The 15,708-nt window shown below is 36.6% G+C and overlaps 1 protein-coding gene across 2 annotated transcripts in view; it reads left to right on the plus strand.

The window, feature by feature from the left end:
* Positions 1-2,364: 2,364 nt before the first annotated feature.
* abca3b (ATP-binding cassette, sub-family A (ABC1), member 3b) overlaps positions 2,365-15,708 on the plus strand; it is a 53,573-nt gene continuing 40,229 nt past the window's right edge. The window contains exons 1-3 of one of the 2 annotated variants that reach the window (XM_053514354.1): positions 2,365-2,880; positions 5,190-5,271; positions 12,461-12,716. In XM_053514354.1, the coding sequence (XP_053370329.1) occupies positions 5,218-5,271; positions 12,461-12,716 (310 nt within the window). In that variant the 5' untranslated portion in view covers positions 2,365-2,880; positions 5,190-5,217. Of the gene's footprint in view, positions 2,881-4,031; positions 4,221-5,189; positions 5,272-12,460; positions 12,717-15,708 lie in introns of those variants that run through there. The other variant, XM_053514355.1, reaches the window with a different exon arrangement.

The raw sequence follows: 15,708 nt of genomic DNA on the forward strand, positions 1-15,708 counted from the left end.
ACCTTATATATAAATACAATGTGTACATACATTTAAAGCAACAGTGAAATAACTATTGTGCCATTTTATTTCTTCTCTATACCCCTGGTCAGGCTTTCTGTATATCTGGAGTAGCCATGAGAGGAAAATAAACCCTGAATGAGTTGGATAGCCATTGCATACCACCCATGTACATATTTACACCTAGGGACACCAGTGTAACCTTTTCAACTCCTGGCATGCTTTTGGGATGCAGGAGTAAATTAGAGAACATATAGGAAAAAATATCTACACGTAGAGAGAAAATTCTCCACATAGACACCCCATGGTGTCAATGCTGCTTCCCTTATAATAATTAATCTTTCTACAGTATATTAAATTTATAAAACTGAAATTCTGTTTGCTTGTATGGGCAGGCAGGGAGTGTTTGGACAAGTAGACAATAGCCAGCATCATCAACTTTTAAGTCATACTGTGAGCATGTCACAGGCACTCCTTGCCAACTGTAACAGTACACAGTGTCCTCGTCTACGTTAATATCATTCTCTGAGAATGTCACATGCACACCTCACCGAATGTAAAGAAAGCGCAAACGGGTACATCAGGCCGAGCTCACAGGCACTGAAACCGTGATAAAGACTGGAGAGGGTCTACAGAGGGCTGCTGAGTGACAGCAATTGACCATAAATGCACTATTTGCAGGTAATGTTATAATGCAGATGTCAGGACCCTCTAGGGCATCATAGAATAACCATAAGCTACTTGTATGAGTAGTGAAATGTATCAACATACAAAGAAAGTACAAAGTCCAGTTGACATAATTCTAACTTCCAGATAACCTCACTTTTCTTGCTTGTGAAAACCTATGTATTCATAATTAGCAATGTAAAAATAATTGCTACAGTTATAAACAGTTTCTTCTTTACACTTTCTCTTTACTCTTTCTCTCGAAGTTAATAAGAAAAAAATGTCCCAATATGTGTTTAAATGAAGCTTCATATTCCACTAATAATTGGAATAATAGGCAAATAAAAATAAAAATCATTATGTACTCTAAACAGGTTGGCCTGATCCAGTCCAATTAAAGGTGTAAACCTTTAATAATCTGTTTAATAGAAAAATATCAGTCACTTACTCCTCGTCTATTCCATTTATCCTGTATACAGGGTCGCTGAGGCCTGGAGCCTATCCCAGGAGACATAGACCCAGGTGCCAATCCACCACAGGGCACATATACACACACACACACACACACACACACACTCACACTTCTTCTTCTGGGCTTTAGAGTGAGTGTAACCACATTGTCAAATAGTCAGATTAAATGCTTTAAGAATGTAAACACTGCGTGTTTCAGTGTCCATGTAAACAGATAAGCTGGCATCTTTAATCAGACTGATATTAATCAGAGGCGATAATAAACAGCTGATGAGAAACTGAAATCCACTGTCCTGAAGACCTGGGGTGAAAGTAAACTTACTGTTACAAATGCTGACACCTTCCAGAAATCTCTTACATATAATAAAACTGTAAAGTTGGTGTTTGTACATTGAAGATGAAGATTTGCAAAAAAAAAAAAAAAAAAAAAAAAGATTAATAATTTGGGGGGATGTAAAATGAGTAATAAACACATCAAGATTTCTGGAAATTTTTGTCCGTCTGTGCGCATCGTGTAAAAACTGAATAAATTTTATGGATCTTGATGTAATTTATAAGGTTTGTTTTATCACGGCCCACAGGAGGAGAAGATTTTTTTTTTTTTCTTGGAAGAGAAGATTTGTTACTTTAAAAGTTAAATGGACACAGATTCGACACAATTCGACAGATGGCGCTGTATAGATATTTTGTAATGCGCGCGGATGAGTGTGCCATTGAAATCTGCTTAATAGACGCACGTGATCTCACAGCTTCACTCCACGCACGTACAGTAACACGTAAAAAATGTAGTTAACTCCAAAATTCACCAGATGGCGTTGTACATATTTAAAAACTCGCTTTTAATTGTGTATTTAAATTACACGCGAACGAAGTCGCAGACACACCTAGTGTAGTTTTAAACGTAGTGGTTAGCACTTGGCTTGCGTCTTCTCCTGTGTGTGTGTGTGTGTGTGTGGGTGTCGTGCTTCCTCCGGGAACTCCGGTTTTCTCTCACAGTAAAAAGACATTAGAATAAGGCTAATTGGTGTTCCCAGATTGCCCGCAGTGTGTGTATACATGTGTATGATGGACTGGTACCCTGCCTCGTCCCTGAGGTCTTCTGCGATAAGCTCCAGGTTTCCCACAGGATCAGCAGTATGATGATGAATGTCTCCTTGTCAAAAGTTTCATTTTTATTTTATTTCCTATCAAAAGTTTATTAATCAACGTCTAAGCAAATTCGAGATTCAATACAACACAAAATAACATTTCCTTAATTAAGCTTTGACGTGTCGTACATCCTCGAGACAATGATGACGTCATGTAAATTATTCCCTGTTCTACTCGTTTTCTGGATGAAGCAGGCAGTACAACAAACAAGATCATTTACAAAACAATAAACAAATTATATTTGTACCGAGGGTCTGAAATGCTTGTATTATATTTCAGTCATAGTTGTTTTTTTTTGTTAGTTGTTCCGGACACGTGACCATAGCCGGTCCGTCACGTGACTCCGTTTGTTGACGAAGGTTCGTGTGTGTTTGATCGCAGACGAAAGCAATGTCATTCCAGCGGAGGCGATGTGTTCCAACATAATGTCAGATCAGGGATCTTTTTAAAACAGACCGGACGCATGGACACCCCTCCGGATGATTAGGAGCAGGCTGACAGATTTAATGTCTTTGTCTTGAAAGGAAGGATTTTTCTTGCCAGCCGGTGAGAGAACGGCGCATGAAGCTCATCCTGCAGGCCCTCTGTACCGAGGTAATGGCTTTACACCGAGCTCCAGGCTTTTAGAGAGAAAGATCTCCTGCTGTGATCAAGAGCCGGTCAAATACATGGCACTGTCACACACACAAACACACACACACACACACACGCAGGGAGGGACACACGCATACGCGCGCGCGCTTCCTTTGTTCTGTGTGTGTGACACAGCTGTGAATGTTTTTATTTCTTAGTCATCATCCACTGCAGCTCAGCTCTCTGACGGATCTGACTGTAATTTATTGAAATACAATTTCTGGAATATTTAAGTCTCATACATTGCTACATATGATATAATTTCTTTTTATTATCACAGGCAATGGATTATATATCATCTATTTTCTTTTTTCATATATTTTTTTCTGTTTAGTTAGAATTTTTTGTAAGAACAGTTATAACAATAGAGTTTTACAGAATTCCTGGTGTAAATATAAAGCCTCTATCTATCTATCTATCTATCTATCTATCTATCTATCTAGCGGTTCACTTGCTTCAGTGCTTGCGAGCACTGTGTATTCTTATCAGCCATTTCACAACATCACAAGTACAAAAAGAGAAATCGTTCAAAATAGTACACTAGGTAATGTATGGGGTGTGGCCTTAGAAACAGGCAACATCCTGAGCATCCTGACCGAGCTCACATAACAGCTTCTGGCGGTGAAGGATTAAGAGATCCAAAGATCGTTATTTATACTTGATAATGAACACAATATGAATATAATTCTTAAAATTGAATATAACTTCCATTATGATCTTCCATCACAGCAAATATCTGCTGGTGTGTTTCTAAAGGAAACCCAGAAACACATTAAATATTTTCATATTGAAATATTTATTTTCATATTTGACTATTGATTCTGTCATTAGCGGTTTGACATCTTCTTGCTTACAGTTACTATAACAAGAAAACTAAATCAGCAACCTTAAACATAATAAAAAAAAAATATTTTTGTTCTTAATGTCTAAAAAAAGGAGGGAGAGGTTTGTTTTTTCTCATGGTTTTCCCATTCTACTCATTTCCAATGATTTGCATAATTGAAAAAAAAACTAAAGTCTACATGCAAAGTTTGTATTAACTTTTTTAAGGATGTGTACTTATTAAGTATTGTTAGCTGTTGGTATGTATGGTTTTAGAACAGTGAGCTACCCCTGTCCCGTGATGCATCAGGAATGTGGTTGCTTTATATACGTTAAATGATGTTTAAACTAATCCTTCTTTTTAGGGGTAGCTCAGTGGTTAAGGCACTGGACTACTGATCGGAAGGTTCCAGGTTCAAACTATGTGCCACTGTTGGGTCCTTAACTCTCAACTGCTTAGATGTATAATGAGATAAAATGTAAGTCACGCTGGATAAGGGGGTTTGCCAAATGCTGTAAATGTAAATCATTCTGTAAGTTTTGTGACTTTTATGCATAATGTCTTGAGTAATGAGATCTAGAATGATATTAACACTTGGTGAACAATAACTTAAAGCTGTTTTTTTATGAAATTCCTTATAAGTTGTAGTTGTGTATTGCAGGTCTAACAAAACACACAAACTGTTGCTTGTATGTTTTTTTACAAGCTCCATTCTTAACACAATAAATAATTTTGTATTTAAATATTGGTGATGGATTTGGAGATTGTTCTTGGTGCTATATTGTGATTGTTATTTCTGTGAAAACGTAAAAAAAAAGAGGAAGAGCATTTTTTTTCACTCACCAGTTCCAGCATAATTTAATTTCATATTAATCAGAAATCCAGCAGACACATTGTGGAAACTGTAAACAAGGAACCGGCTACTAGAGATGTGCCAAGAGACAGCTGAGTTAGTCACTGATACCAGTATTAATGTTAAAGCTTTTCAACCTCAACTGTTTGAGGAAGTGAGAGTGCTGGACAGACTGAAGGCATCTATCTCTTTAGCTGGAGATGAAGCAAGGTTTAAATCCCACTGGGGAAAACCATTGTGTAAATGAAAGTAGAGTAAACCAACAATGCTAGCTTAGGATTTGACCACGTGTTTGTTGTATATTTTTTTAAACAGGGATTTGTGACGTTGGTGTCACTTTTAAAGTTAAAATGTTAATAACAGCAATAAGAAAAAAACATCAATTGTATTACTAATAATAAATATAATTGTTTTCATCATCATCATCATCATCAGAATATTAGCATTTTTGTATTTACTCAATCCATGACTAAAAATGAAAACGCCATTTCAAACATTCAAAAAGAGCACAAACTATTCCAAAAATCAAAGCACAAACGTCTGGAAATAAATAATTTCATATGTTGTGCTTATTCTTTTTCTTCATCTTTCCAGGTTGTGAAGCATTGGCTGTAAACTAAACATGGCTTTGTGGCGACAGTTTGGGCTCCTTCTCTGGAAGAACTACCTGCAGCAAGTGGGTTTTGATTTTCTATATTTCATTACTAAACGGGTAGCTGAATTGAGGGGGAAACCCAGCAAAGGGAAATTCTGTGCATCTAAAATAACATGCAGTTTTGTTGCTTTATATCTCAACAAGCTATTGCTAATTATTCATTAGTAAGGATATTTCTATGAATATTTCTATAAGAAGAACAGATGATGCTTATAGAACAAATTGGGAATTCAAGACAATCAAAATGTTTTCAGGGGCCAAGTTCAGTGCTGAGTTCACTGCTTGTTGAAAGCAAGGCTGTTTAATCTGGTAAAGGTGATTCACAAACTCAGCTAATACTTTATCTAATCAGCTCGTGGTGAGCAAAGAGGAGCTTCCTACTCAGGCATAAGACATCACTAGGTAAACCTTTTAGACCTCATGAGAATCTTGGCCAGTGATACTTTTTGGTTTTTACTTAGACAAAACGATTTATTTTAAAGACTTACTATCAGGAAAGTGTATGCATTTTTCATATTCTGTAATGGTCTTATGCAAAATGCATCCTGTTTAATGCACTTGTTGACCAGATCAGTGATTGTTTAGTTTGAATTGAGAATATAAGCAAATCTTTGGGTGCAGTTTGGGTAAAATGACACATTGATTCATTCCTTCAGCTTCACTTTCAGTGAAAATCTGTACATGAGGTGGGATTAAACCAAGATGCTGGTGTCATCACATATAGGGGAAATTTTGAGTTTCTAATTCACCTACATAGGATTGTTATTCACATTTATGCTACACTATACATTTATTGGAACAGCCATTTAGTGGAGGAAATTAGACACTGCATTTCATAGAACATATTCTTCGTGATTTCTCAGCACCAAATAATGTTTAGTAGTCATTAATTACTGATAATCATCATTCATATCCAGTGTTACAGACAGGATATATATTTCATAGTATTCACAAGTTGCCCACCTGCTTGTATGCTACCTTTATTTTTAGGTGACCCGCACGCATGTGCAACCACTCAGCGAGTTAGTGATCGAACGAGAGAGAGATTAATTCAGTTTTTTTGTATGTTTGTATCTATACAACACCACTACAAACAATTATATTTAATACATATTTCTATGCTACTTATTTGCCTGCTAACAGACATAATTAAGCTAAATCAGGCTACATTGCTAACAGCACAATTAAGCACTAGTAACCTTAAAATAAATGTGCACACGGATTATACAGGATTACAGCTGCCGGCTCCCCTGTTTATATCAGCTAAAAAAGAAAAGAAAATCATGTACACATGAACTACAGATATAGACATAAGTGAGATTATTGAGTAAAGACTACAACGACAAAATATAAATCCTTTTTCCATATTAGCTAATGGCACATGGACCTAAACTGTTGTGGTAATTTCAGAAACAGGTTGATGCCTGGATTCATGCTTACAGTAGGTGGTGGATAGTGTGTTAATTAGGTTAGTGTCTATCCAGTGCTCTGCAAGTTAGGTCAGCAGTTTCTTCAGATGTGAGGAAGAAGTCAGGATCCAGACTGTAATAGTGGATGTGAGAATGCTGTCATAGATTTCTCAAAAATGAAAATGCCATTTCAAACATTAGAAACTGCCACAGGAAAAAAAAAAAACATCTGCTATGTGCAAAACAAATTCTCCATCCATTTGAGGTTGGTGTGAATAGATTTAAGACTTTGAAAGTCTTAACTCTGGTCAAAGTGGTGTCATGGGTTACCAAAGGTGGATAGATTGGGGTCCACACTAACCAGATGACTATTCTATGGTTGGTTTTGTATGAAATAACTGCACACCTGCTGCAGGCTTTAGTTATCTACTGTAGGTACTACTAATAAACCTGCATCAAAGCAGGTGTGGCAGATTGTGGCTTAAAAATTGTCTCCTGCAACATATTGAGTAAGGGATAAGGAGGTGAGACAAAGAGCCACTCTGGTTAAGCATTGGATTTTTGTTAATACTCATACTGAAAAAGATGGTCTTAACTAAATGCATTTTCTTCTGGTTGTCACGACATTATAATATTCTGACAGATTGCAGATGGGAACAGCAGATGAAGGAGCTTGAAGGTCGAGGTGACATTGACAAAAAAAAAGTCTGATATACCTGTAGACAGCTTGCATAGGTGATATTATTGTAGACTGGAATAATTCCAATTTAAAGACAACTGGTTGTTGTGCATCTGCTTAAATGTGTGATTAATTAAATTCAAAGCTGTGCAGATGGAGAGCAAATTTGGAATGTTTTAAAGAAATAACCGGGGTTAGATGGGTAAGAGAAAAGAGGTAACCTGATAGCTTGTTTGTCAGGATTGACTGGTTTGTCTTGTGTAAAACACAGTAGTGGCTCAGTGGCCAAACAAATCAAATCAAAGGATATAAATTAAATCCCCTCAATGCCAAGGTGCCAATATTAAGCTCTTGGGTAAGGCTTTTAATCCTCAGCTGGGTTTGCCAGGGGCAACATCACTGATCCTGTTCTCTGAGTTTAGCCCCATCTAGGCCATCTAGTAAAAATAGGAATTTTCTTGAACTGTCCATATACAGTTGTGGTTGGAGGTTATGATACTCCTGCTTGGATTGTACAACAGACTTTTTCTTTTCTTTTCTTTTCTTTTCTTTTCTTTTCTTTTCTTTTCTTTAAGAGAATAAAAAAAAGAATTAAGTGCACAAACTTTAAATTATGCTTGGTTTTCCTGAAATTAACACAGGTTAAAAACTATACGTACAGGGTCAAAAAGTTAAGGACAGTCAAGCTTATGATTCGAATATGTTGCCTCTCTACTTTGGATTTCCTCTTCTTCAGCACATTCATGGTCATCACATTTACCCACTCAGCTTTTATCATAGATTAAAATGTAGCATGCTGTTTTAACATTTTCAGCTGTTCACACAATCTTGAGAATTGTTGGAGCACTCCCAGCCTTTTCATACTTAGCTATAATGGTAGGAGTGGGATTCAGTCAGGGGTGAAAGTGTCACCTTCCAGCATCGCTCCCAGTATAGATCTTACGAATTTCAGCCGTACAGTCTAAAACGTCTAAAGGTCATTTTAGTTACTTATAAAAAATAATTTCACTTGTTGTAACATTCGGTTTTAAAAATTCCACCCCATCCTTTCCCAATATCTCAACAAGCTCTTTGTATCATCTGGCAGCTACCAGGTATAAAGTGTGAGGGGAAGCAAGTGCTCTTCCCACATCACTTCAATAAATTGCTAAATTTAAAAAAAATATTTTAGCCGTAAAATCTGTATACAAGTGTTAATGGTCTACAGTGGCATGATCTAGACATGATCTAGGCAACAAACACAAGTAATATCTCTTGCTTTTTGTTCGGTCAGTTCACAGAAACTGACCTGTGACTCATCTACTCGTATAGTAAGAGATGATTGGAAAAATGTATTACGGTTTCTTGAAATTATCTGGCTGTGGACTTGGTGCCTTTTTTCTTCATTTACTCATGCACACAATCAATAAATCAATAGTGGAGTGAGTCACTGAACCAGCCAGCCGCCTCCGCTTCCTAACCACTGCAGTTACTGCAGCTCTAACTCTGTTTGTTTGTTCTTTATTTCCTTCTTAAATAGGGACATTTAAGCTTTGTGAACTGACCATTCAAAAGTCCTGTGAGAAGACTTGTTATTTCTCCCAAAGATGAGGCTCGTTCTTTGTCCTTGTTCCTCTTGCTGCTGCAGTCAGGGTTGCTAGGAAACCAAGTCCAAGGGAGGATGGCTAGGAAACCCAGGAATAGCATGTGTCTTGATAAAAGAAAAAAGGGTTATACAGGGTCTAGAATTTGAAGACGTGGATTAATCACATGAGTAAATCGAATCTGAAAATACAACACAAGTACACTTCCATGGATGGTTTTTATAATATTATTATAGTAATATATAAAAATTATAATAAAAGTTGTTAATTAATCTGGTTGAGTACTATTATAATGTACAGATATGTATGAAATTAAAATATGTATGAAATACATATTTGATGAAATTGCTATTACCTCTTCATTGTGCATGTCCACTGTGAACATTAGGATAACTCTGGCCAGAGTTAACCATGGAAATCAGTTTGTCCTTTTGCCCTTTGTCCCTTTTACCCATTTCAGCCAATTAGGTCATCCGTATCCTTCTTTAATAAATTCTAGTCAGTTGCACTTATACATAGTATTGTGAATGCTTTGAGTGTCTATCAATGAAATACATAAACCCTGCACCAATTCCAGTATACCTACTTCCTTCAAAGCTCCCTCTTCTTTCTGTCTACCTGTCTCTAATGATAAAGGGAACAGTTATGTGACAAACTTCAGTTCAGCTTTCACACAGTCATCTCAGAAGAGTTCAGAAAAGCTGACTCTGAGCTGAGGTATTCAATACTCCCTCTGCAGCGGTATTTCTGTATCATGTGTTAATACGATTTCCAGCACCACAATGGTGCTTTGCAGGGTTGTGTGCTCAATCTGTTGCTGTTTAGAATCACTTGCTTAGTTGTGAAGGCCCAGCAACATTTTCAATTTCTTCTGGTTGTTGAACCTTCCCATCTCCATTCCCACCACCTTTTACAGAAGGACAGTAGAGAATGCCCTGAGGAGCTGTCGTACTTATTGTTATGGGAACTGCACAGTTTCAGACTGTAATAGAGATCCTGCCTGTTTGACTCCTCACCCTCCTCACACCTGGCAGAAAAAACTCTAGCATCCTAATGTTTCCACTGCTGCCCTCCACCCCTCACCTAGAGTAGTCAAACTATGACCCAATGATGACAGGGTCTAACTATGTACCATGGAGGCCAGTGGTGATTACCATTGAATTTATTCCCATTTTAATGACTGTTATAGGACCTCTTTACACACATTACAGGCAATTTTGGATCATGGGAGGAACATGCATGCAGTCCTTGCACACAGACCCTGAGGCGGGAATCGAACCTGGACCCTGGAGGTGCAAGGCGACAGTGCCAATAAGCCTATAACTATAACGTTGTTATAGTAATATTAGTACTACTACTAACAATAATCTAGTGTCAAGATTTGTACATCAGCAGTAATATTGCACAACATGAATATAAAAAACTGCATTATATTTACATGACAGTACAACAAAATGTTTTTGTCACTAAAATTAGTTTATATTCCTGATAAGTTATTTTGATCTCAAAATTGATAAAAATAATTGTGATCAATAAAACATGCAGCCTTAACCAAACTTTCACTGCATGACCATCTCTGCAAACCTGCCCTTTATAATGCTTTTATAATGAGATTATACTTTTTATTTGGCTGTCATATACACAGTATTGCTGATAAACATTTCTTGCATTATCATTGTAAAAAAAAAAAAAAAAAAAAAAAAGGTTGCTGTAATTAAACGGGAACAAAATATAGTAAAAAGGTCAAACAAAAGACAAGTGTATGCTTCATTACTGACCAAAACATGGGTGATGCTTGTGCTGTGTGCTGTGGTGCTGTGCTTCTTGCATGTCAGGATAGGAGTGAGGGCCACGCCTCTAGTTGAGTTCCTGGATTGGGCTGCTGTAAAAGCAGTTAATGATGTTTTCAGAGTAAACATGGTTTTACAATCAGTTATACTGGATATGCCACAGATTGCCGCTCCACTATACGAGAAATATTTATATGGTAATATGATTTTTATAGACATTATTGTAACATATTTTTACATATGTACTGGGTGAGGCAGTGATGGCTCAAATGGGTAAGGCTGTAGGTTACAGGGCTTCTGTTGGAAGGTCGGGGGATTGAGCCCCGCAATGCCAAGTTGCCACTGTTAATACATTGTGGCTGTCATATACATTTGACCCTAGCTTCTTAACTAGGATGTGTGCAAAAAAATTTTTTTTGCCTGTGCTGTAAATCATTGAGTCTTATCTTATCTTAACCTATCCAAGGGCTATATTGAAAATAATGCAACCGTGGGCATAACTGTTTTAATATATAACATCTCATAACACCTTTGTCACAGCTGATGGTCATCTGTGGACCTTGCTCTTATCATTGGTGACATCTCTGTAAACATTTTTGCAGCGCAGTGAGAGACCATCAACTAAAGGGGATTCTCAAAGAGTATTTGAGAGTTGGATAAATGTTTATATAAATTAATATAAAAATGTATTTTTAAAATGTTGGGTTGCAAATTTTGCTAATTTTTAATTAACTGCTAGTAAAACATTTTAGCATTCAATAAAATAATAATCCTTATAAATAATGATAACCACATGCACATTTTTCCCTTGGTTTACGTTTTATTTAAACCATACACATTTTAGGTACATTTTCTGTTCTATATTATTTCTCAGTTTTTTTGCTTTAAATCCTATTATTTTGACCACAGCAAATTGATTTGCTCAGTCCCTCTCTCGCACAATAACACACAGACCAGTGAAGAGCCTTCCCCTCTGTGCACACATCGGATGTGCGAGTGAAGTGGTGTATCTCATAAAACACTTACCTGACAGTGTGTATTAATAAATGGTCGGTTTGCTGAAAGTGTTTTAAACTCTGGGTGGGTACAGTTGAGTTAATTTGAGTACGAAAAAAAGTTATTTAAACAAGCATAATTTAAAAACAATAAAGCCATTGAAAATACAGCTAGCGGTACAATGTCTGAAACCGCATACTGCTTGAAGCGCAAGTAGGAAACTTTTATGATGTACAAGGAAAACACAAAACAAATCTTATCGGTTAATTCGTTTCTGATCTGTTAAATTCTAATTCTAATTTGTATTCTTAAATTATTAAAATAACATTTTAAATTATAAATTAACTATATTCAATTAATAATTTTTTTTTCAGTCAAATAACAGCTAAAATCTATGAAACAAAAATATATTTGCTGTTTTTAAATATGGTAAAAAAATTATTACATTTTACAGTCGATGATTGCAAAAATCCAGTAAGTACTTATAACGAAACAGATATTTTGATTTACAGTTTGCCGTGTTTTATAAAGAATGACATGAAAATTACTATTTTATTCTGTAAAGTACACCCCTTTACTATTTGTAATAAATGTTAGTTGTTTTGGCGGCACGGCGCAAATCTCCAGCTGCTTTGTCCAAACCTGTCACATAAAAATAGCAACTATATTTTGAACTACAAATGAACTAGATTGAAACTCCACTTTGTTTCTATATCTCACTTTCTGTCTTACACTTTCTCACTGTCCTTGCAGAAGCGTCAGATCTTGGTGACATTGGTGGAGATCACACTGCCCCTCCTGTTTTCCGCCATCCTGATTGCATTGCGGCAGAAGGTGTCCTTTACCAATTACCCTAATGCCACACATTACAGTAGCTTTTCATTGGAATGGCCTCCTGCTTTCCTACCTTACGGCTTGCAACTTGCCTACGTGCCAGGAAACTCCAGTATAGTACGGCAGGTGGCTGAGGATGTGCAGCTCAGCCTGAAAGCGGGCTTCATCAGTGCTGGTGAGGCCATTATAGAAAGAGCAAATGTTTAAATTATTGAATTATTCATTCTGTGTTCTTTTTCATCTCTCCACACATCTGGAACAGGTATAATAACTAAGTTACTTGTCTTAGGTGTATCATGTGGTGACTTTTTACAAAGGGGGAACTTTATAATTGATTTATTTTATTATTATTATTTTTTTAGTTGCTATGTGTTAACATTCTGCATATTGGTATTTGTTTATATAATCTCACAAAAGTGAGTATGCCCCTCACATTACAGCAACCAATGTATTATATGTTCTCAAGGAACAGGACTATAGAAATGAAAATTGTATATACTTTAGAGTAGTCAATGTGCAGCTTGTATAGCATAACTGGCAGCGAAAATGAGTACACCCTAAGTGAACATGTCAAAACTGTGTCCAAAGTGTCAATATTTTGTGTGAGCACCATTGTTATATAGCACGGCCTTAATCCTCCTGGGCCTGAAATTCAGCAGAGCTGCACATGTTGTTGCTGGGATCCTCTTCCACTCCTCCTTATTGATATCACGGAGCTGCTGGATGTTAGACGCTTCACCACCTAACCGCCACCTTCCGCATGAGGATGTCCCACAGGTGCTCAATAGGGTTCAGGTCTGAAGACTTGTCCACTGACAAACATATGAACATGATGGATTGAACATGTATTGTTATAGAATTCTACATAAGTATTCATTGTTTGGAATCCCTGCAAGTAATCCTGAATAGGTGAAGATAATGGAACCTGGATTTATGGTGAGTCATGTTGACTTATTACTCTGTGCTGTGTGCAGTAACTGCACTGTATGGAGGATGTAAAGGGCATGCCATCTGACCATATTCTCTTTTTGCACTAACAGCAAGACAGCTCTTTACAAGTCACAAGGTCAATTCCAAGCCGCTCACAAACAAGCTGACTGCTCTTGTATTTTTCTAGAAAAGAGGAATGAAAAGTGCTTATTTTCCTGATAGTGCAGTTCAATCCAGTTTGCTCAGAGTGGATCATATGAGGGAACTAATTGCTTGGGTAAAAACAAGATCTGCTTCCTGGAGCCCATGGATGTTATTTCTTTGCTTTGTCATTCTTTGGTGCCATGTTGCAGGCTGAGCTTGCAGTTTATTGTGTAACTGAAATGTTTCCTGTACCACTGAGCATGTGCAGTAACTATTTGTCTACATATAAAAAACTGGTGAAACTTGTTTCTCCAGATCAAACAAAAATGAGAGGACAACAAAGGCTGTTCTTCAGGCAAGAGAGGTGAAGAGAGTAGTCAAAGCAGACCAAAACAGAATCATACTGTGGAACCTGTCTGTCCTCATTTTTTTTTCCAGCTAAGGGCTGTAGCTCTTGTGGATGACAATTTTATTCTGCTTATCTTTTTAAAACCGAGCCTAAGTACGGTAGATATTAGCAAGAAATTTACCATGAACTAAACTCAGAACTGAAATACTATACCCAGCATCTAGTGACAACATATTTAACATTAAACTAAAAACCATCACACAACTGTATATCCTAGGGATTTAAAGGTTCCATATTGTCCCATTTCTAAAAAGTTAACAAGTGTCACCCAAATTGTTTATGTGTTAATGCTCCAGCTAAAATTACCCTCAGTGTATTTTTTGCACGTCAAACTTCCTCTCTTACAGTCCTCATCCAAATGAGTTGAGAAATTTCTGTATCTATGCAAATGAGCTGCTGCTGAGTCACGTCCCTCAAGAGAACAGCAGACCTGAGTAACAATCTGGGGGAGGGTATCTTGTTATATGAGGTCACAATAGGGGGAAATCTAATTGCCTTTTTAAACCCTGGCCAATAGAAAATTAGGGAATGTATTTTTTTCACTGGGAGATCCATTTGAATGTCTAAAAATAAATTTGTTTATAATAGATGCTCTTTAAATATAATCACAAAAAGTGGTAAACAAAAAACACCTAAAACCAGACAAACATGGCAAGTAAACAGAACACAAATTAGGAAATTTAAAAACTGAAAAAAATTATGTATATGTATATCTTGTCATAGAATCACTAGGTATTGCATAATAATGTGTATATTGCTCTACCATTAGAAGCATCAACAAACATGATTTGTTTTGAACTGAAATGAAATTTATAAAGTCCGTCAAATGGTTGTAAGACATGGTGTGTGTCTAAGCACTTGTCCATTCAGTGGGTTAGTAACAAAAATTAGCATTTTGTAAGACTGCATCTTTAACCTGTTCCAGAATATATGGTGAGAATAAATGTTTGATCACCTGTAGATATTTTTTTCAGCGATTAGAAACATTGAAAAATGTTACCGAAAGCATAGATAGAAAATGTTTTTGTTTAGTTAAAGCAATTGTACGTAACTTTAGGAACATCACACAGGAGCTTCACAGTGAGGAGTAGGGAGGTTCAAACAGAGCATAAATAAAGAATTGAGACACTGAACTCAAGGAACAACAAGAGGAACTTGTTCACAACAATGACTCTTTTTGCCCGCCAGCTGTCTGGTGTTCTAGACCTCAGCTGAGGTACTCGTTCCAGTTCTACCTTTTATATTAATGGATTTAGTTTCACACTGGCTTTATAACACTGGCACTGATAGGCATCTGACCTTCTTTGTTGCATGATTATGCATGTATGCATGAGGAATGCTGTTAGTTCCAAATCCAGCAAGATGGGTTACATTGCCAGTTAATTTACATTTTAATATAAAGTAATATATTTGCTACCTATGATTTTATTTTTATTAAAAGTGTTGTTTTAATTATAATACTTGGTACTTTATAATGATTCAATGGAAGTAGTCTTAGTATGCTTAGTATATGAGAAGAAACTAAAGGATTAGTAGTAAAAAGTCACACACACCAAGTTTTTATTCAGTCACTTTTAGTTTTGAGTAGGACACACAATGTGGTGTCCAGTTCATGTGTGAAAATAAATCCTCATGCTCCCAGAGCCATTATTCAATAACCTGGACATTCAGTACATACAGGTCA

Source organism: Clarias gariepinus, chromosome 16 (genome assembly GCF_024256425.1).
Source record: "Clarias gariepinus isolate MV-2021 ecotype Netherlands chromosome 16, CGAR_prim_01v2, whole genome shotgun sequence".
Taxonomy (NCBI): Eukaryota; Metazoa; Chordata; class Actinopteri; order Siluriformes; family Clariidae; genus Clarias; species Clarias gariepinus.